At 37.0% G+C, this 23917-nt stretch overlaps 1 protein-coding gene across 1 annotated transcript in view; it reads right to left on the reverse strand.

The window, feature by feature from the left end:
- The window catches only part of LOC111153245 (electron transfer flavoprotein alpha subunit), an 82226-nt gene that overhangs the window by 52349 nt on the left and 5960 nt on the right, over nt 1–23917 (reverse strand). The window contains exons 2-8 of the mRNA XM_022512151.1: nt 10987–11133; nt 9049–9130; nt 8864–8946; nt 3736–3835; nt 2373–2483; nt 1657–1758; nt 1272–1340 (exon numbers count right to left, since the gene is read on the reverse strand). Of these exons, the coding sequence (XP_022367859.1) occupies nt 1272–1340; nt 1657–1758; nt 2373–2483; nt 3736–3835; nt 8864–8946; nt 9049–9130; nt 10987–11133 (694 nt within the window). The remainder of the gene's footprint in view (nt 1–1271; nt 1341–1656; nt 1759–2372; nt 2484–3735; nt 3836–8863; nt 8947–9048; nt 9131–10986; nt 11134–23917) is intronic.

Below are 23917 nucleotides of genomic sequence, written 5' to 3' on the forward strand. Positions count from 1 at the left end.
CTAATATAAAAGCATATAAAAAAACCTAGAAAGTTATACACAAAACTCTTAAAAAGGGGAAAGAAGAAAAGAATGGAAACCTTTTTTTGAGAAAGAGAGAGAGCAAAAGAGATGGCGAGGGAGTGGAAGAGGGAGAAGGAGAATCTTTTTTTTTTTTTTTTTTTTTAAGATTTTATTCATCTACCTGACAGAGATCACAAGTAGGCAAAGAGGCAGGCAGAGAGCGAGGAGGAAGCAGGCTCCCCGCCGAGCAGAGAGCCCGATGTGGGGCTCAATCCCACAACCCTGGGACCATGACCCGAGCCGAAGACTGAGGCCTTAACCCACTGAGCCACCCAGGTGCCCCATGAGAAAGAGAATCTTAAGCAGGAAGGGAAGGAAGAGTAGGGGAGAGCAAGATCTTAAGCAGGCTCCATGCCCAGTGTGGAGGCCGACACAGGGCTCCATCTGACGATCATGAGATCATGACCTGAGCCAAATCAAAAGTTGGACACTTGACCAACAGAGTTACCCAGGCACCCCCTATAAAAAGATTATATTCATGCCATAGTTCTATAATTAAAAACTAAAATATTTCCAATTTTCTGATTTCAAAAACCATTCCATTCTCTTCAGTACATTTTTAATACATTCTATCTTTCCTTTAAATGGTTAACTACAATTTTAAAATAACATTAACTTCTATTTTTATGAGAGGTTGATATCAGACTACCAATAATGAGAAAAACAAGGGCATTCCTGAATCTAAAGTAGGCAGTGAAGCTGACATTTAAAGATTTTTTTTAAATGGAAAAACAGGGGTGCCTGGGTGGCTCAGTCAGTCAAGTAGCTGCCTTCGACTGAGGTCATGATCCCTGAGTCCCAGGATCAAGTCCCGGGATCAAGCCCCGCATCAGGCTACCTGCTCAGTAGGCAGTCTGCTTCTCCCTCTGCTCCTCACCCTGCTCTCATCCTCTCTCTCTCACTCACTCTCTCTCTAAGAAATAATAAAATCTTTAAATAAATACATAAATAAATTACTAAATGGAAAAACAACAAAGATTTCACTCTTTAAGAGTGTTACATAAACAATAAAAAAGTACAAGGGCCCTCTGTACACTGAATGGTATATCACTTGGCAACTAAGAAAAACCATTTCAGAGAGAAAAGTTGAAAACCAGAGAAAGCAAAATAATCTGCAGCCTTCAGTGACTTATATATAAATGAAATAGTAAAGAAAAAATATTTCCAACAAAAAGGGAGTATTTTTCTACTAAAGAAAATACCTTTACCTGCAGCATGTAGTTGATCTGCCAAATCATACAACAACTTAAAGTTCTCTCCGCTCTTCAAACCCCGACCTCATTGAAGAAGACAAGAAAAAAAAAAAAAAATTAAGTAAACATAAACTCCATTCTATACAGCTTTAGAGATGACTTGCACCAAGCTCCCCCTGGTGCCAGTGATATAGATGTGCAATTGAGAGCCAAAATTGTATTATCAAGCTCATGATTTCATTTTCCTAATTGGTAAAATGGGAATAATACTTGCAACCTACCTATTTCTTACATTTGAAAAAAAAAAAAAAAATCTGTACTCCTCTATAATAAATACTAATAAAATCAATTTTAAGTTTATAACATCTTTTAAAATTAATAATTATAATATTCCACTTACCACCAGATACTACCACTTTGGCACCAGTTAGCTCTGGTCGATCACTTTTGGTTAATTTCTGGTCAAGCCACTCTGCTATCCCCACTGGGGAAGGACTTGATGCTGCATACATTGATACAGATAACAAAACAATGACCGTGAGTTAAAATTTAATAATAGCATTTTTAAAAGAAACACATAAAGAATTAAGTCCATGAAATTCAAGTTTGTTAGTTACTGTGAATTTTTTGTGCTTCTAAATTCATTCTCTCTAATTTTTGTTAAGAATTGAAGGGATAAAATTCCAGCCTTTACCTCATTAGCTATATGACCTTTGAGAAGTCATTTAATTCTCTGAGTCTATCTAAAAAACTGGAATAACCCTTTATGAAGTTCAAACATTGTACCTATATATATATTAAAGAGTAAAACCCTCTATACATTTACTATTAATTACATTCTTCCATTATACCGAGTCTCCCAAGTATTATAATATCAAACAGTGAGAAAAAAGTGAAGCAACACCCCTTTGATCTATCAAAGCAACTATAATAGTACCAAAAATGATATGAAAAGGCACATTATAAATATTTCTTCTTTTTGGAAAGCCTGGAAATATTATTTAGACTGAGCTCTCAGACACTGTTCAAGAAACTTAACCAGAGGCCATACCTTATTCTAATATAATCAATGAACTGAAAAACAAGAAACAAAACAAATTTCAAACAAACACTCACCCTTTTCTGAACTGGCACTACCTCCACTTGTTGCTGCAGCTTCAAAAGATGTTCCTCGTACAGAAAATATCTTCACTTTCTCATCACACTTCACTGTACATAAAGCATTCCCTGAAATACACAATTTATTTTTTTAAAAATACCCATGAAAGGCAAGTAATCCTTTGAGGTTCAGAATTTACTTCATGAAAACAAGGAAGAAGTAACTATGAACCAGTTGTTTTCTACTAAGTATAGGAAAAGGTACCATAACACTGAAGAAATTCATCAGTAGAGATCTGTATAACCTTGGATGTTTTTAAAAGCAGGGCAAGCGCTGACCTGCCTGGAAGCAAGAAATTGGAATAGGTTAGGCAGCCACAATAAGAAGGCATACTTCTTCTAAAAGGAATATAAACAAAAGCTTTCTTCTCCAAAAATACAGTCAGTAACTCAAGAATATGAGCTGCAACAACTTAGGAACACAGCTACTAGGCTTATTAAGAGAGGAAAATAAATGACAACATGATAGGGCAGAAGGCACCTGGGTGACTCGGTCAGTTAAGCGTCTGCCTTCCGCTCAGGTCGGGATCTCAGCATCCTGGGATTAAGCCTGGCATCCAGCTACCTGCTCATGGGGAGTATGCTTCTCCCTCAACCACTCCCTCTCCCTCTCCCCCTGCTCATGCATGCACAGGTGCTCTCTCTCAAATAATATCTTTTTTTTTAAAAAAGAAAGAAAACATAATAGGGCATAAAGAACAAGAGATGTGATACTCCAAGATTTTAAAAGAATTATGGATTAGCAATCACATAAGAGTGACCTAAACTTGACCAATATTTCCCCTCAAACACTACCAAAGACGAAAGATCTAATTTGAGAACTGACCGTTAAACTGAAACACACAATTTTAATCAGAAAGAACAAAGAGTCCACTGCCTTCACTAGCCCCACTACAGACTAGTGTGCTTAGCAGAAGAGTAATCAACTAAAGAGACACTGAAATGAATTTCTTAATGCAGATGGAAATGGAGTAGAAGCAGTGAAGATTAAGAAAACTGTTTTTTTAAATGGAAAAGTTTTGCTTCTCCAGGTGCCAATTACAAAATGTATTGAATAGTGAATCTAATTTTTATTGATGACTTGAAAAATCTCATCGCTCTGTAAACTGAATAACCAAGCAGGAAAGAACTGTGCTCTGGATCTATCAAACACAATGTCATGTCATGGTCTAGCAGCAAATCTAGGATTAAGACTTTTCTCAGACATGTTTAAGATGGTCCATTTAAAGCATGACTTGTTTAAAATACTATCTTCAAAATAATTTCTGCTTTTAAAATTCACAAAAAGTTAACACGTTGATTATTTTCCTTGGTTACTCACCTGCATAAATAGTTCTCACAAATGTGTCAGGAGACTTGATTGCAATGATGTCAGAAATTGGGGCAACATCAAGTTTGGCTGCTATCCTGGGCAAAAGGTTCTAAAAGCAAAAATAGCTTTGAATTACACAATATATACCGACGGATGGCTATCAACTACCAACACTAACATTCTTAAAACGCATACTCTGCAGAAGTTTTAATTCAAATCTTTTATATTTCATATGCATCGTTAGACATACTATAATTTCAAGCACAATTTTTTGGATAGTCTTTGAGATTAAATAAGAGTCTATAATTCCTATAACTACATTAAGAGTTTTATGAGTTTTACAGTAATAAACCATCTTAACTCAATATGTTGAATTACAAGATATGATATTCGCTTTAATGAATATCACTCACAAAGTGTGACCACCATGGATTACTGAATTTAGGTGAAACAGACAAATATTTAGAAGATCAATAAAATTCTCAAATACTAAAACAGATTATACATGTATATATTTACTTACTGTATATGAAAGAAAAGATTTCAAAGCAGACATTTTCACCTTTTTAAAAACTCAATATTGCATTAAAAAAGATCAAACCTAACCTAAATATCCATCAACAGGGGATAGGTCTATTAATTATAGCTCACCCACATACTGGAATCCTACATAACCATAAAGCAAACAAGAATGAGAAAGGTGAGGCGCAGCCTGTATAATATGTACAGGAGCAACAAACCTAATGTAAATTCTGCAAGTTCTCTAGATGTGCACATAGTATCTCTGAAATAGATACATGTGCTAACTGCACCCTCACTAGCGGGGATCAATGGGAAAGCCACAATATCCCCAAGTCTCAGTTACTTCACCTCATGAATAACAGAAAGAGAATTCCTGGTTTTAGCTTAAAATTTGAGGACTCTAAGGCTATAAAAAAGAGTTAGTGAAGACAGAATATCCATACTTTCTAGTCTCAAAGGTTTCCTTAGATGATAACATCATCGAAGCATAATTTAAAAAGTGAAGTGTTGCATTTTTTTTTTTAATTTAAAGATTTATTTATTTGAGAGGGAGTGCACATGCACCTGCCAACAAGCAGGGGTGGGAGTACAGAGGGAGAAGGAGAAGCAGACCCAAAGCTGAGCAGGGAGCCCAACGTGGAACTCCATCCCACGACTCAGAGTTCACGGCCCAAACTGAGCCATCCAGGCACCCTGCATTGCTTTTATCACACAAATAGCTGAATTATACACTGCTATCTACATAGATCTTATTCCATGGCAGCTCCTGAACCTGGTACATGAAACCACGTGAGAGCAAACTTTCACTGTATATAACAGTATTCAAGTTTCTCTCCTCAATTCCATCCCCAAATCCTCTTTCTCTAAGAATTCTCCCAAGATTACCTTCTAATTACTCCTTTATTCTGTATCCTCCTGCATGCATTTAACATACACTATTTAATTGGCACTAACATATAGTTTGTTTTAAAATAACTTTAGGGGCGCCTGGGTGGCTCAGTGGGTTAAAGCCTCTGCCTTCGGCTCAGGTCATGATCCCAGGGTCCTGGGATCAAGCCCCACATCGGGCTCTCTGCTCAGCAGGGAGCCTGCTTCCCCCCCCCCCCCCGCCTGCCTCTCTGCCTACTTGTGATCTCTGTCTGTAAATTTAAAAAAAAAAAAAAAAAAACTTTAATATACATACTTATAATGACCCTCAACTAAACCCCTAGGGTAGAGGTTTTGTGTCTTCCATTCCTCTTGTGTCCTCTATCTAAGTGGTTCTAAATATACTGACGCTAACTAACAAGTGTTGACAGCCTGAGTCAATTTTCCTCATGTTGTATCTACAACAGGAAAGATCTAATTTTCAGTTTATTTTTACCTTATTATACAGCAGTCCTCTTTCAACCACAACAGAAGAACTACTGAAAAGTACCACAGTTTATAAAAACCGGTTAGAAAAAAATTAAGATCTCTTAGAAAATAAAGCATTTGGGAAAACAATTAAAATGCCATCAAACATACTTCTAACTTGGTAAATACAAAGTTTAGAGGATACCTACTTTCAAAATAAATCAAATTTGATAGCATTTAAAGCCTGCTTCACTAAGTAACTCTTTTTTTAAAATCACCTTCAACACTTCAGGAAATACCACTGGAATATTGTTACCTGGCTGAAGAAATTCTCTAACAAACATTATGTTATGCAGATTATGTCTCTTTTTATAGTTTTAAACTTTCTAAATTGCTTGAAACTTAATATCTTTTGTACTTCCATTATCCCATGTTTCATTTTAGCACATCTTGAAAAAAAAACTGACCATGGTGCTTAAAGGCATATGTATCTCCAGGTATGATCTTTCATTTAAATGTCCTGAGAGGGTAGATGATGAACAGATCTCTCTCTACACTCTCCAAGCAGGCTTCACCACACTGGTTTCAGAAGAGAGGCACAACTGTCAGAGTGTTTGTTCATACATAAAAAGATGACAGATTTTTAAATTCTAGCATACCAGTATAAAAGTGTGCTATCTCAAAACCACAGTTGGTAAAGGACTGTTAAAGAACAGATTGCTTAGCCTCATCTAATGGATTCTTTCTCATTCCAAACCCATTCAGAGGCTACAGCACCAACTACTCTTATGTGACCCTTGTTCTCAAAACTTCCATATGCTGGGCGCCTGGGTGGCTTAGTCGATTAAGTGTCTGCCTTTGGCTCAGGTCATGATCCCAGAGTCCTGGGATGGAGCTCCGCATCTGGCTCCCTGCTCAGCAGGGAGTCTGCTTCTCCCTCTCCTCTGCATCTCCCACCACCCCTGTCCTCCCCCTCCACTTACTCTCACTCTCTCCCTCACTCTCTCAAATAAATAAATAAAATCTTTAAAAAAACAACTTTCATATGTTACAACACAGCAATCAAGGTCAGGCTATTAAAATCTAGCTACTTAGATGTAACAAACACCCTGTCTGGGTTTAATAATCTTTTCGGAGAACTGTCACCACAAACTCAAGATTCATGAAATTTGTTTAACTCATCTAACACAGAATCAAAACTCTGAGATAGAATGGTCCACAAAGATCTTTTAGTTCAATGCTCATCTGTAACAGAAGTTGGATGTTAATCCTCTGACTTAATCTTCTCCAGAGTAAGGAAAGACACCCACCCTTTTTTTTTTAACATCTCTCATTGGCAGATCTTGGACATCATTTGGTTAAACTGCATCATTTTACATATAAGAAAAACAGACTTCAGTAAGGTAAAATGACTAGCCTAAGGCCATATAGGTCTGTGGAACTACTTTACTTACCAATTACTAAATTCTATAAAAAAACTAAAAAGTTATGATAGTCTACAATGTGACAACCTACTAATAGAAGGATAATTGTTTATTAAACTCATGTGTTTACATTGTTAATGCCTAGAAATTCTGTTAACTTTAAAAGAAAAAATTTAATGAGTTCAAACTGATAATTCTAAAGGTTAAAAACAAACTACAAGCAATTTACATGGGTTATTCTGTAAATTCTCTAGATGGGTTGCAGTGATTCATGTCTAGAAGCAATACTGCACCACAGATAAATATTCACAAACTACTCATTTTGCACAAAAAGAGATGAAGGTCTTGGAAGCTCACTGTTATTGTCACTCAACATAATTAGTTGATCTAAGAGATTATATCTTATTCCTCAAACTTATATTTTAAAATCAATTACAACAGAATTATGATAGTAAAAGGAAAAAAGTCAAATCAAGACTATTCAAAGAAGAAATAAAAACCAGTAACTGTACGATCTCATGATCAAAGAAATGCACAATTTTCACCCATCAGATTGGGGAAAAAGATGTTAAAATGTACAATACCAGGTGTTGGCAAGTTACCCTCTCATGCGACTCATGGAATGCAACCTGAAACATCCTTTTAAGACAGCAATTAGCAATACATATCAAAACTTTAAACGTACACAGTCTTTGACCCAACTCTTTCACTTCTAGACCTCTAGTCTAAGTAAATACATGTATACAAGGATGTATGTACAGGCACATTTCCTTACAGCAAGGTTTACAAATGCAAAAAAATAGAAACAATCTAACTGTCCAGCCCTGGCTAAATATGGAATATTATGCAGCCATTAAAAAAACAAGAGAGACATGTTTTATTTTTCAAGACACACTCTTAAGTAAAAACCACCAGTCACAAAACAATTCATGATATAATATTACATTTTAGGAGTAAAAAAAAATGTGTACAGGTATTATAATTTCAAAATCCATAGCAAGGGGACTAAAATAATACACAACTGTTAACACCTGTATTTCTGAAACAGGAAGAGGGAGTTGGGAAGAAAGGGGAACTTTGATACCTTGCTCTGCATACTACTGTACTGTATGCATCCCTTCTAATAAAAATATATTTGTCTACAACCTAATTTGTAATCTTTAAAACTAAAAACTGCAACTTATTAAGAATGGAATAGAAGAAAAGGGAATTAGAATACCCATGGCCACAGAGAGAGCAAGAACAACCCAGTGACAAATTCTCTTGGGCCCCCCCCTTAGTTTACCTCCCTCTTTTTTAAAAATTCAAGCAGATAACTAACCATCTGATAGCACATTCTTTCGTCAGACATATCACAATGCACACGATCAGATTACAGCTTTCTTCATCCTAAGGATGTTTCTAACTATCACACAGCCCTTCCAAATTCTCCAAGGAGACAGAATTTGGCCTTTGTAAATATCCTTCAGCCACCCAAATAAACCACTGCTTAGGATGGGTTACTACTACAAATGACATTTACACACAGACAATTCAACATTGTTTTTAAAGAAAAATAATCTTTAAAAAGATCCTAGTTTTCTCCATGACAAAATTTGAAAATGTGGAAGTAGCATTCTAATAATTCTGACAAAATCTTGAAAGAACAGATTTGTCTCTGTGACAAAATCTGAAAACATGAAGTTGGCATTTTTAAAGAAATTTTAACAAAGTCTTAAGAGAAAAAACTTTAGCAAAACTACCATTCAGAAAGCCAGGATTAGCTACCTAAACAGAGTCTGTTGTACATTTTCAGCATAATGAAATCCAACCCCTCCAAGTAATGACATCAGACTCCACATTCTCCATCTTCTCACCTTTCCAAAAGCAGATGCTCCCGCACAGATGTGTGTGTAATTGAACTGCTTCTGAGTTGCCAAAATCAATGGCGTCAGCTCCTCTGAGAATTAAACACATTTGATAAATACACTTCGTGATATTTTCATATTCTTATATTCAGGCATACTTCAGACACTACACTTTTTCCACTGGAAAAGCTCACCTGGAAGGAAGCCTTTGTATGTATCATGCTGAGCCACCAGAACTTTTGCTACACCTGCTACTTTGCAGAGATCTTGTACCACCTGTAATTAAAAGAGTAATTATCCACCTAACAGAAAGATACAAACAGAGCCACCACTACAAATATCCACAGAACATAAAATCTTGATGGCCAACTACAGAAATCATTGTTTTTTAGACTACAGAAATAGTTCTTAACAGAAAAAGAGTGACTGAAGTAAAAACAAAAATTCTTCAACAACAACAAAAAATCTTAGGCCAATTGATCTTACTACCAATTATCTTAAACAAAAATTCCTGCCTTGAAAAAGAAAAGTATTAATTGATAAGCCAAAATTAGCACAGCTCTCTACTCAAACTCAGTTATAAATTGCGCTTCTTACCTTTCAATTAATTCAAGTATAAATTCATCATTTTAGAAATGGTGAAACTGAAGCAATGGTTAGTTCTCTCTCTCAAACACACAAACAATAATAACACAGCCTATGGGTTTGCTAGAGGCAAAGAATAGGACCTGACCACACTGGTTTACAGGCCACTGCACTCTATTTGGCAATAATGATTTCTGCTGACATTAAAATTATTGAATTTAGGCAAGAGAAAAATCTTATATAATGATCCATTGTCAACTTCTGAGTTCCTGCCCAACTACATATATTTAGGTATGATAAAGCAAAATAATCTTTACTTTAATTCCTCATTTCTTCCTGTGTGGAATCAGAATGAAGTTCTGGGAAAATTTTTTTGACTACTCAGAATTCTTATATACAGAAGGTTAAGTAGAATCCCTTTTATTCTCTAATTACAGAAAGATTGGCTTTTGCTTTAGCAGGGACGTAACTATCATATCATGGTCTCTGTCTTCTTGTTCACCTCCATGATGATTCGCTGATGAGTAGGCAGGAAAAGCTGTGCCTCCTGCCCCCACTCAATGCAAGGTAAGGCTGCAACAATATTCACGGTTTCCAAGGTCGTAAAAGTACCTCTGTCGAACCAAGTATTAACTGGCAGACTATCGGGTACTATCAAAACTGTCTTTTTTACCAGAAAAAACTTCTGACACTATACAGAAAAATCACTTACTGCTTACAATAAATAACTACCAAAAAAAAAAAAAAAACCAGTATAAAACTGAAATTTGCCTAAGCTATTAACAGTTTCTTTACACAAATACTATTTTTCTTTCAGATAAGACTGTGACAAAACGAGATCATAACTAAAGAGAAAATGATTTCTGCTTTGATTTTTCTCAAAGAGTGTGAATAAAATAGCATTTCAAGTCCCCAGCTACACACTTGGCAGCTCCTGCACGGTACAGGAGGGAACTAGTAGCTCAAGTTATCTGGAGCATGATTTCAACTACACTGCAGCCCAGGAGTACAGATCCTGCAAACCATATTCTAGCACCCTTCTAGAGAGTTAGTTCACAAAGCCATTATCTCATTGCAACAACAACAACAAAACGAAGAACACCTTTTACTAAGAGCTATAGTTTGAAAAGCATAGTACTTAACATTTGAAGTCTTATACCAATTAAAAATTAAAATCCATGATACTCCAGATTTACCACTTTCAGGAATTAAAAGCAATTAGCTAGTATATTCATCAATACAAAAAAGGGATCGGCTATTAACCTCTAAGGAGACTCAAATATTATCATTCTACTTGGTACCTGATGGCACACGATGGTGCCAGTGGAACTAAATCAAGTATTTTACCTCATTTCAAAAGACAAAATGCTTAGTGAGCAAACCTTTTAGTTCCTTTTTCACATGTAGTAATGACTATGACATTGGCCATTTAATGAGGATTAGAGCCCAGTTTGGGTTATAGTCCTCAGCATAATTCTCTGTTGCCATCTTTCCCTGTCTCTTGATGGAGATTATATTTGCTATGGCTGACCTTAAAAATTTCTCACCTTGTCACATTTGGTTCCAGCTACTAAGCAAGACACTTCACCTCCAACACGTTTGGCTGCAGTGATGGTATTTAATGTAATGGGTGATAGGGTATCATTTGCATGCTCGGCTATTACCAGGGTACTTTGAAATCGTAGCAATGAGGCCTAAAAGGGAAAAAAAAAGGTGGAACAGAATATTCTAATACAAATAGATTTTTAAAACCCTAATTGTTAAGCATGTGTACCTTTAAAAAAAAATGCACACAACACTCAGTTCTATAAATGTATTCATAAAGTACTTGCTCAATGGCAAAAATTAAACTATTTGTGTCTATTATTCTATTACTAATATTCTTAATAAAAAGTGCAAATTTATATTCTATTAGAAAAATTTAATTATTTCAAAACAAATTTCCCATTAATCTATGTTTCTGAATATTATGTGTCCAATGAGAAAATGCCAACTGCATCTAAATTTAAAATTCTTAAGTCGAGAGGTGCCTCAGTGGCTCAGTTGGTTAAGCGTCCAACTCTTGATTTCAGCTCAGGTCATAATCTCAGCGCCGTAAGATGGAGACCCACAGCAGACTCTGCCCTGGCTCTGGAGTCTGCTTAAGATTCTCTCACTTCCTCTACCTCTGTCCCTCACCCCCACCCTGACTCAGGCACGTGTGCTTTCTCTTAAATAAATAAATAAATAAATGTAAAATTCCTTTTTTTTTTTTTTTTAAAGATTTTATTTATTTATTTGACAAACAGAGATCACAAGTAGGCAGAGAGGCAGGCAGAGAGAGGAAGGGAAGCAGGCTCCCCGCCAAGCAGAAAGCCCGATGCGGGGCTCGATCCCAGGACCCCAGGATCATGACCTGAGCCGAAGGCAGAGGCTTTAACCCACTGAGCCACCCAGGGTCCCAATAAATGTAAAATAAAAATTCTTAAGTAGAACATATTAACTATCAAACTCAGAATCAAACTATTACTAGTTACATCCGCTTGCACCACAACTGCTAAAGATACAGTATATCCAGAAATAATGGGTTTGAAACCAATTACTAAAGTTGATTTTATTGCTTTCAGGCAAAATGCATTCAAAACCCAAATAACTGATAATGTAAATCTGTCTTTAAAACACAGTATCACACAGTTATTTTGCTGGGCTTCCAACTGTTTAAACATGCTTCTAAATTCAAAAAAGAAGCTTGCAGACCATATCTTGGAACCAACCAGTATCCACCCATATCTACTGTGGACTATAAAGAGACCATCAATAGTTCACAGTCATCTGGAATAATTTCCAACACCAGGAACACAAAGATGAACAAGAATGGTCACTGTACTCAAGGATTTTAAGGGAAATACGACTTGTTTACATACAATTATGAGAACAGTCTTTCAATCAATGAAGAGATCCAAAAGGCTGGAGGTTGCAGATCATGAAATATAGAATCAAGAGGAAGAAACAAAGAAATTTAGGTGTTCTTGTCATATGAAAACATGAGGAAGGCTACCACAGATGTGACAAAATAAGAAAACTCTGGAACTATCCTTATGAAAAATCACAATGAGAAATGAGAAAAGGAGGCTCTGAGGATCAAATGGCATGGTTGTATGGCTTAATTCAGCAATAATCTTTGATCTGGAGCTGGAGTGAGGAAAGCATGGTACAAAATTTACACCAGAGCTGGAAATTTACAAAGGAGGGAATGAATGAAAGGCAGGCAGGCATGGGACTATAATGCTCATTACACAACTAAATTTACAAAATACATTTACTATATTGTAAATACCAACTGCTATATTTTAATATTATGTTTTTATTGCTGTTAAGTATATGAGCATACCAGTTTAACTAGTTCTGTAATCATTTGGGTAATTAGTAATTTTTTATTATTGTTTATAAAGATTTTTTCATGTATTGATTTATTTGAGAGAGTGAGAAAGCACATGCAGGGGGAGCAGCAGAGAGAGAGAGAGAGAGAGAGAGAGAGAGAGGAAGCAGACCCCCTGCTGAGCAGGGAGCCCAACATGAGGCTGGATCCCAGGACCCTGGGATCATGACCTGAGCCGAAAGCAGATGCTTAACTGACTGAGCCACCCAGGCGTCCCTCTAATTTTATTATCATAAACAATGCAGGGGCATCTGGCCGGCTCAGTCAGCAGAGCATCCAACTCTTTATATCTCAGGGTTATAGTTTTGAGCCCCACACTGGGTGTAGAGATTACTTTAAAAAAATAATAAAATGCATAAAAATCAAACAATCCAGAGAAAACCATCCTTATAGCTGAATCTTTGTACTCACCCTCAACAAATCAGTTTGTTTTTGTGTAGAAAGACCCTTCTGACTGGAACCTGGCCAGACCTTAGCTGCTCTGCTTCCATAGAAGACTAAGCCAGATTCTCTGCGACCTTCAACAAGCTATAGGGACTCTCTTCCCCTAAGCTGTCTACCTGTTCATCCTCAACCTTCTCCTCAGTCCTCTAAATCACCTCTTTCCTTGATGAACCAATCCCAGAGCTGGGAACCAGAAACTCTAGGGATATGCCAGTGGAAGGAATCGTTGCATTATGTATCATGGATGGCATTTCTTATCTTTTTCTTCCCTTTCTGTTTACTCAAAGGAAGCAAGGAAAGGGCGGAAATGAGACTTATGTTGTTGCCAGATCAAGTACCTGCTTGTATAACTTATTCTTTTTTACAATTAAAAAAACTTGTCTTCTTACAGGAGGTGGTTAAAGTAAGGTCAGAAATCTTTATGCATATCTTATGCTTCTTTTCTTATGACAAATTCCTAGAAGTGTTAGATCAAAAGGAAGGCACACTTTTAAATTTTTTAATACTGACTGACACAAACTGTTCTCCAGAAAATTGTAGCAATTCACAACAGTTCACAATTCTTGGGATGGAATAAAAGTTCTTAGAAGGCAAATACCATGCCTATTCAAAGAACCTAGTACAATTTTTCTTAATCTACATCTGTAGAAATATATAGCATTTTCTCTATTTTAATCAGATGATCTTGCAAAGAACTCTAATTAGGACTCAATGGCATAATTTATTATTTAAATCACATTTCACAAGAATTGCCAGTAACAAACTCCTTATTACCAATATATGTCAGATACCATATTTTGATTATGTTTCACACATCATTTACTATAAAAATTATGAGATTTCCATCATCATTTCAAGAATAAATCCAAGATTTGGTGGCAGAAAGCCCATACTTGCCATAAATTATAGTTTCAGCATAAGATAAATTAGGCAGTTCTCCCAAGGAATCATCAAGCTTTTTAAACTTCTAGGGGGAACACTATATATTCTTTTTAAAAGACTATTCAAAATTATAAGAGTAAACAACAACAAAAGAACATATAAAAGAACCCACTCAGTTATCTACCTGATCAATATTTACTAATTATTTTTACATCATACAGGCACTCTATATTACTTTATCACTTCACTCCTTATAGTTTTTAATACTAAGTTTCCTTCTAACTCAGTGTTTTCTACCTTCTATTCCTCAGATATGACCTGAAGAGAAGCTACAGCACCTAAACATGGTTATGTGGCTTAATTCAGCAGTAATAGTTATGTGTAGCAGGAGAAACTAGTCTGTAGCCTTTAAAATGTTATGCCTCAATATAGAGCCCAGTTTCTTTATCTGCAAATTGAGGGAGGTTAGCTAGCTCTGAGGATTTCAAACTACACTCCACTGTAAGACTAAGGGTGTCAGGGAGGCATACCTCAGGAACCACTACATAGGATAAAGTAAAAACCAGGCAAGCAGGGTTGCCAGAATGACTCCCCAGCTCTGCTTTAACCAAATTAACTAAACCAAAATATACAGACATTGAGAGAGAGAGAGTTGACCATGGAACAACGTGGGGGTTAGGGCACTGACCCTTGATGCAGTCAAAAATCTACATTAACTTTTGACTCCCCCAAAACTAATACCGTATTGTTGACCAGAAGCCTTCCCAATAACAAGTCAATTAATACATATTTTGTGTGTTACATATATTATTATATACCATATTCTTAAAGTAAGCCAGAGAAAATAAAATATTAAGAAAATCATTAGAAGAGAACATGTATTTACTGTACTGCACTCTATTTATAAAAAAAAAAAAAAAAATTCACACACAAGTGAACCAATGCAGTTCAAATCCATGTTGTTCAAGAGCCAACTGTGTATCTTACTTAAAGTTTACAACTCTCTGATGTAGGTATTATTATTACCTTAACTTTACAGATGAGGAAACTGGAGCTTAGTGTTCACATAGCTAGGAAGCAGAGCCTGTTTAAAAGTGGAAGCAGTCAGGGGCACCTGGGTGGCTCAGTTAAGCAGCTGGCTCTTGATTTTAGCTCAGGTCATGATCTCAGGGTCCTGGGATCCAGCCCCACACTTAGCCACTTAGTGGGTAATCTGCTTGTGGATTTCTCTCCCTGCCCTCTCCCTGATGATGCCCGCTCACGCATGCTTTCTCTCTTTCTCAGATAATCTTTTTTTGAAAAGCATAAGCATTAAGACTCCAGAATTTGCGTCTTTAATTACTAGCTCACAACAAAGTTCCATTATTTTTAAGCTGTTTTATACTGATATCCCTAGCTTTTCAAAAATTCATTTTATGCCACTTCACTTTTATGAAGGAACTGTTTCCACTACCCAAAAGAAATCTGAAGAGGATTTTCATTTTTATGAAAAAAGGTGAAAAGCAAAAATAGCACTGACCATTTGTTTTGCAGCAAGCTGTACCCCCAAAGCATCACATACCCCAAAGCGGCAAGAGGGGCACCATCAAGCTCCTTCCCTGGAACTACACTCAGCATCAAGACACCATAGCTTTGAACTCTGTGAGCATCTGTGATTTGTCTTATTTTGTGCATCCATTAACAAAATGTATCCTACAATATCAGAAAAACCTAAGAGAGGTTATTTTTTGGGTCTCAGAACACTAAAAAATGTTTCCTTGTAAGTTAATGGCAACTGCTTCTTCACTTTACACTGTTTTAGCTTAGGAAAGGTTTTATACAAAAGCTCTATTTTGTGTATTAAGGGAAACCTGTAGATGGGTCATTCCTGTAAGATTTCACTTAGCAAATATTTTCCTAATTTTTAAAAAATACATTAATCAAACAGAAACAAAAAAAGATGATGTAAAAGTCCTCTTTTCCAGTTCTAAACATTCTATAGCCCTAAAATCCTACTTTAGGTATAAGAGCAATATAGATAACTACTAAAGATTCAAAAAGGTCCATTACTGAAAAGGTTTTTATTTTTTTTTCTGAAAAGGTTTTTAAACAGAAGTTATATCATGTTTTATTTTTTTTAAAGAGTTTATTTATTTGTCAGAGACAGAGAGACAGAGAGAGCACAAGCAGGGGGAGCTGCAGAGGGAGAAGCAGACTCCCGGCTGAGCAGGGAGCCCAATCCTAGGACCGTGGGACCATGACGACCCAAGCCAAAGGCAGACACTTATCTGACAGAGCCAACCAGGCGCCCCAACAAAAGTTATACTTTATTATCTTATGATCCATTGCATCTGTATACTTTAAAAGGGCCCTATTTTTTTTTAAGATTTTATTTATTTATTTGACAGAGATCACAGGTAGGCAGAGAGGCAGGCAGAGAGTGAGAGGGAAGCAGGCTCCCTGCTGAGCAGAGAGCCCAATGCTAGGCTCCGGGCTCCTTCCCAGGACCCTGAGATCATGACCTGAGCCGAAGGCAGAGGCTTTAACCCACTGAGCCACCCAGGCACCCCAGGGCCTTCTTTTTTATGGGGGGGCAAAAAAGAGCCAAATTCTTTTAAACATTCAGAGATAACTATAGAAAGACTTAATAAGGTAACAGCCCAGAAATGAATCTCAACCTCTTCAAAACACTGAAACTACTAATGCAGGAGGCTGTCACCATAAATTCTGGCTCATTTGACCTGGGCCCTCAAAATTGACAATGTTTCTATGTTACCCCCATTGGCAAGCTCACTCTCCATAGCAACTATTTCAAATAACCCCTGCTGATGTTTCTCAAATGCTAATAGAGTCAGCTTCCTACTATGAGAAGAGAGCCTCATTTCCTACTTTATTCACAATGAAAACTGAAGCCCTTAGAGGGGGGGACCTGCTTCACCTTCCTGATATCCAACAAAAATTACTGTCTCTGTCCTATCAAAATGGAAGCTACAACAGGTCCTAGATTTGATAGCTTTATCTGAGCTCTAGATTCTGTCCTCTTAAATCTAGTTGAAGACTTCTTTCTATAATCTCTCAGTAATATCTCTAACCTCTCCCATTTTCCAGGGCTCCCTCTGATCAACATTTAAAGATGTCTGAGGCTCTCCCAGTTTTAAAGAAGCCCAAAATTAAAAACCCACTAGCACCACCTTCCACTCCAACTCTCTAATTCCTCAACTTCCATTCATGCCTCAACTACCTGCACTCTGGCTTATGTCCTCACCAAAATTACCCTCAGATACTTTTCAGTATCTGACATTTCAGGCTTTACCTTACTTATTCTCTCAGGAATATCTGAAATTATTGACTACTCACTTCTCATTTGCATGGCTTAATTTATACTTTACGACCTATATAAGAATCACATATATATATTGGAGGAACGAGGAAGAGATACTAAATATTATTCCTAAGTATTGGACCTAAAATTAAGCTACATTTGCACATCCAACTGACTTGGATGTCAGTTTTGCCTGTCTCCATCAAGCACTCTCCAACTCAGCAGATCCTAATCTTAATTCATCTTTCCCCTGATCCTCTAGCCCCTTACCAGATTGCCTCTCCAGAGTTCTTTAGAGAATGTACCACTCTCTAACAAGTTGCCCAAACCGTGATCTGAGAGTCATATCTGAGTTTCTTCCTCAACCCTCACATCCAACAGACTACAAAAGTCATACCAATTCTTCCTTCTAAATACAGCATCTCCTAGATCCATTCACTTCTCTCCATCATCAACGCCACCACCTAGTGTACGTCATCATCCTTCTCCTCCAACACTCCAAATCTCCCAAACTAGCTTTCTCCCCTCCACTCCATTTCTCTGTGAGCTTTCCACGACACAAATCCAGCATATTATTCCCCTGCCTAAAAACATCAATTGCTTCCTGCCCACTAAACTCTTTAGGTCGGTTTACCAGGCATTTATTTTATGGTGTGCTCTACCTCTCTATTCATTTCATGGTGTGATATATCTGTCCATACATTCCTCTCTTCATTTACACCTTATTTTCAGATACTTGAACTTGCTCTGCTCTCTCTGACCCCCAGCTTTCCCTTATGTTGTTCCCTCTACCTAGAGGACCTCTTCCCCTGTTACCTGATTAGCTTCCAGTCAATCATCCTTAAGTTTTCTGCTTAAATGTCAGACTTTCCAAGAAGCCTTAGTACAGTGCAGTGGCAAACAGTACAGGCTCTGGAGCCACCCTGCGTGGGTCTAAATTCCACTACCACTGCAACTTCTCTGTGTCTCAGTTCCCTGATCATAAAATAGAGATGATGATGATGATGATGGCCTCACAGAGTTGTGAGAATTGAATTACTGGAATAGTACCTAGAACATAAATGCTCAATAAACATTAGCTACACAGAAAAGCTTTCTTTGGATCTCCTTGGACGAGTTTACTTTGCCAGCACCAACACAGTACACTGAATTACCTTCATTATAGCACTTATCACACTTGACTATCCTCACCCAATTACTCTGCCATCTCCACCTGTTTTTTTTTTTTAAAGATTTGAGAGACTATGGACCCTGAAAAACAACCTGAGGGTTTTGAAGGGGCGGGGGGTGGGAGGTTGGGGGAACCAGGTGATAGGTATTGGGGAGGGCACGTATTGCATGGAGCACTGGGTGTGGTGCAAAAACAATGAATACTGTTACACTGAAAAGAAATTTAAAAAAAAAAGATTTTATTTATTTTTTTGACAAAGAGAGAGAGGGAGACAGCGAGAGAGGGAACACAAGCAGGGGGAGTGGGAGAAGGAAAAGCGGGCTTCCTGCCAAGCAGGGAGCCTGATGCAGGGCTCGATCCCAGGACCCTGGGATCATGACCTGGGCCAAAGGCAGAAGCTTCACGACTGAGCCACCCAGGTGCCCTGACATTGATTTTGAGGACAGGGGCCATATCTGATTTTCTTACCACTAACCCTAGTTTCTCCTTCAGTGTCTAGTCCAGAGGAGATATCCAGTAAATGAACTGAACATTGATTTTAACAATTTCTTCATCAAAAGAATGAGATGATAAGCAACAGATTGGGAGAAAACTATTTGCAAAAGACATATAATAAAAGGCTGTTATCTAAAAGAACACAAAGAACTCTTAATATTCAACAATAACAAACTGATTTTTAAATAAAAGCAAAAGATCTGAACAGACACTTCACCAAAGAAGTGGTGGATGGTAAATAAGCACATGTAAAGATGTTCAACATCATGTATTAGGGAACTGCAAATTAAAACAAAATGAGATACTACTGCATACCTATTAGAATAGTGAAAATCTGGGTGCCAGTGGGGCTCAGTGGGTTAGGCCTCTGCCTTCAGCTCAGGTCATGATCTCAGAGTCCTGGGATTGAGCCCTGCATTGGGCTCTCTGCTCAGCAGAGAGCCTGCTTCCCCCCCACATCTCTCTGCCTGCCTCTCTGCCTGCTTGTAATCTCTGTCAAATAAATAAATAAAATCTTTAAAAAAAAAAAAAAAAGAATAGTGAAAATCCAAAACACTGATAATACCAAATGCTGGTGAGGATGAGGAGCAATAGGAACTCTGGTGGAAATTAAAAATTGTACAGCAATTGTGGAGGACAATGCGCAGTTTCTCACAAAACTAAATACACTCTTGTCATATAATCCAACAGTCATACTTCTTGGTATCTACCCAAATGAGTTGAATTTACTTACACACAAAAATCTGAATATGGATATCTACCCCAGCTTTATTCATAATTACCAAAACTTGGTAGCAACCAAAAAGTCCTTCAGTAGGTAAATGGATAAACTGTAATTCATCCAGAAAACAGAATATTCAGCACTTAAAGAAAAAAAGGCATATCAGACCATGAAAAGGCTACATAAGTTCCACTTAGACGGCATGCTGGAAAAGCAAAGCTATGGAGACAGATCAGCAGTTGCCAGGGATTGGGGGCAGAGAGGTGAGAGGGAAACAAGCAGAGCACAGATTTTAGGGCAGTGAAACTATTCTGTATAATACCGAACTGTGGATATGTGCCACTCACTGTACATTTGGGATACACCCACAGAATGTAGGACACCAAGAGTGAACCTTAACATAAACTATGGACTTTGGATAATAATATGTCAATGTGGTTTCATCAACTGGAATAAAAGCACCACTGTGGTGCAGGATACTGATAGTGTAGAAAGGTGGGGACTGGCAGAGGGAAATATATGGGAACTCTCTGTAGTTTCTGCTCAATTTTGTGGTGAATCTCAAAATACCAAACGGTGTATTTTTTTTTCACACAGTATTTTTAAAAAATCTTCTGTTGCTTTAAAAACATCCTTTGAATAGTTCTACTCTATGCACTGAGCTACAGAAAACAATTTTAAGGGCACCTGGGTGGCTCAGTGGGTTAAAGCCTTTGCCTTTGCTTCAGGTCACGATCTCAGGGTCGTGGGATCGAGTCCCGCATGGGGCTCTCTGCTCAGCAGGGAGCCTGCTTCCCCCCCACCCCCGCCGCCTGCCTCTCTGCCTACTTGTGATCTCTGCCAAATTAATATATAAAAACTTTAAAAAAATATATATATATATATATATATATATATATATATATATATATATAAAACTATTTTAAGACTCTAGATCAGCCTTTCTCCAAGGCTGCTCATCTAACTCAGAGAAAATCTAAATGACTGTTCTCTTAATTCTCCCAAGAATGAACATAGCTAGGACCATTCTAGACACATAGGAGAGAAGTTAATTCATTGCATATAGTGGGTGCTTTAAATGTTTGTTGCCACCTTACACTTATTAACTTCCTTTTGTGTGTGTGAGTGTACAAGAAGCTTATTGGGGAGTACTCCTGGAAACAACATCTATGAGGCATCAAAGAGACATGACCATGTAGTGGAAGAAGCTAAACTGCAAGACTGCACTGCAGTCACAAAAAAGATCTCAGCTGATCCCACAAGGAGTCTTGGAGCTATGATGGCCCTTCAGAGTTACACAGAAATGAAACAAGGGTGCTACAGATCTTCCTTTTCATGTGTGTCATTACTCCAGGGCTATTTTTTTTTCTTTTCTTAAGTTCCAGGGCTCCTTCAGCATGTGCTTGGACCTTACCTTGGACAAAATTCACATGCATTTTCAATTTTGTTTTAACAATCAAACTAACATGACTGATGCTTTATTTCTGTTTCTAGCTCAACCCTGCAAATAATCCATTTAAAAACCAAAATATCTAATAAGAACACATACAATATGAACAGAATTAAAATAATAAACAAATGATTTAAGATAGCCAAAACTCAAAAATGTTTACCTAAAGAAAATCCTTCACCTTTATTACTTCATCACTCAATAACAATTAAAAAGCACCTCAGTTTACAAAGTAATTTCAGATATCTTTTTAATTTCCCCAACCCCCAATTAGATTATCCTCCCTGCCACTACGTGTTTCCTAAATACCCTATACACCTTCCTGTTACAATGATCATACTTAAAATAATGTGTTCAATGTCTGTCCTCCCTCATCTACTCACACCATGTGAGCAGAAATTAGGTGTGTCTGTTCTCCACAGTGAATTTAGTACCTACCTTTGTGCCTGCCACATAGCAGGCACTCAATGAATGTTTAGTGACTAACTGAAGTTTCCCCAAAATGATAAACTCTTTGTATCTTACTGGTAACTTAATTATCTAAGCACTTACATGTCTACCTACCAAGAACAGTATATAAATTGTAAAATCACTACAAAAGATACCCCATCATGCTTTCAGAAAACTTACCAAAACTGACCAGACTTAGTTTAAAGAGTAAAATGTGAAGTTTTCTTTCACATACCAACTGCATACCTCACAGAGCTTGCTGGCCCTTCTGAGATGGTATACTTTTTGAAGGCAGGCCTTAAAGGGGTTATCATTCTCTCTCCACCCTTTCAGAGCCAAACTTCTTGAAAATAATGTAATCATCAATTACTGCCTCATCTTTATCTTCTTTACTCACAGCAAACTGGCTTTCACACCCACTATAACACTGAATCCAGTTTCTTCAAAGTCACTAACAACCTTGTTATAGCTAAGCCCAATGGATAAATTTTGGTCCTTCTCTTAATAATGTTGACACTGCTTTTGATTTTTCAGTCTTTTAGGTGTAACCACAGAGATTTACTACTCAGGAGTTCCTGCTATGACTTCAAGTCTGTGTTCATGTAGTAAACTACCATAGGTGTTAAAAAAAAAAAAAAAAAAAAAGCTGGATTCTAACTCCCTACTTTACCCTTACAAACCCATTCAAAACCTAAAGTAGTAAGAATAATTTTAACCTACTCCTCTCCCCACCCCACCATCTTTGAAAACTAAGTGAGATAGGGGTAAGGGGAAGGACAGCATGAGGGTCTTTTTGCTTCTTAACTCAAAAATAAAAAGGCAAGAATAAGCTATAAAAGCTTTCCAAGTTCTGGGGCACCTGGGTGGCTCAACTGGTTAAGCATCTGCCTTCAGCTCAGGTCATGATCCTACAGTCCTGAGATGGAGCCCCGTGTTCAGCGCCCTGCTCAGTAGGGAGCCTGCTTCTCCCTCTCCCCTCTGCCCACCACCCATCCCGCTTGTGCTCTCCCTCTCTCTCTCTCAAATAATAAATAACATTTAAAAAAAAAAAAATCTTTCCCAGTTCTAATGAAAAAGATAAATAATATGTAATTAAAATCACCTTTCCTTATTTTAACATACATTTTATAGTAATAAAATGTATATTATATTTTTGTACTTAAATTAAATAACTTACTTTAACCTCTGATAATAAAATATGGTAGCTTTTAATCATGACTAGAAATGTCATATGACATTGGTTATAATATTAAAAACACACTCAATTTACTTCATTTTAAAAACAGACAAGGCCCTTAGTAGACACACTAGCAGGCAAAATAATTTTACAGAATTCATCTCATACAATAAATCTTTTAGAACCATCAAAACTGGCTCTCTTTCTTCTTTCAAAAGAAATTAAAATTTGCATGCAAATTACACAGTTCAATCTCATTTGTCAATGATAGGGCATGGACTCTGAAAAATGCCATGTTCCTTCACACCAGTTTCACAGCTTCTGAATTGTGATTGTTATGCCTCCCCATGTGGCAATGAACATTCAAATGCCCTTGTAAAGTGTTGCTTCACTCTCCACATAAAGTATATCTTTGGTATCTTAATTAGTCAACAAATCAATTTCAAATGCAAATGAATATAAAATAATACTCATAATTCAGATTGATTTCCCCACAAGAATGTTAACTAATTGCAAATGCCTACCTATTTTCCTCTTAATGTGTTCTCTAGTTCTTTATTGTAGATGTAAAATACCACCTTCATTAAACAGATGACATTGAAGAGCCCCCAAAGATGAAAGACTTTGCTCAAGGGCAAATATCAGGTCAATACTGGAAACAGAACTTGGAAACCAAATGCAAGTCATTTAACTTACATTCTAATAATTTAAGATATCTTTTCTTTAAAGATATAAATTACACTTATAAAATGTATCATCTTAATCATTTTTAAGTGTGTGGTTAGCTATGTACATATCGTTAACAGTTCAAGATAATCTTTTAATAGATTATAATCTATTATTAAAAATATATTTTATGGAATTGTATCTTCCTAAATAATCCATGGTTAGCTACAGAATAAATTTTCTAAAATTTCAAGAGTAGGGATTTTGGATAAGCTATTTGACTTTACGACATCACCGATGTAT

This window comes from Enhydra lutris, unplaced genomic scaffold (assembly GCF_002288905.1).
Source record: "Enhydra lutris kenyoni isolate GAN:26980312 unplaced genomic scaffold, ASM228890v2 scaffoldscaffold31, whole genome shotgun sequence".
Lineage (NCBI taxonomy): Eukaryota > Metazoa > Chordata > Mammalia > Carnivora > Mustelidae > Enhydra > Enhydra lutris.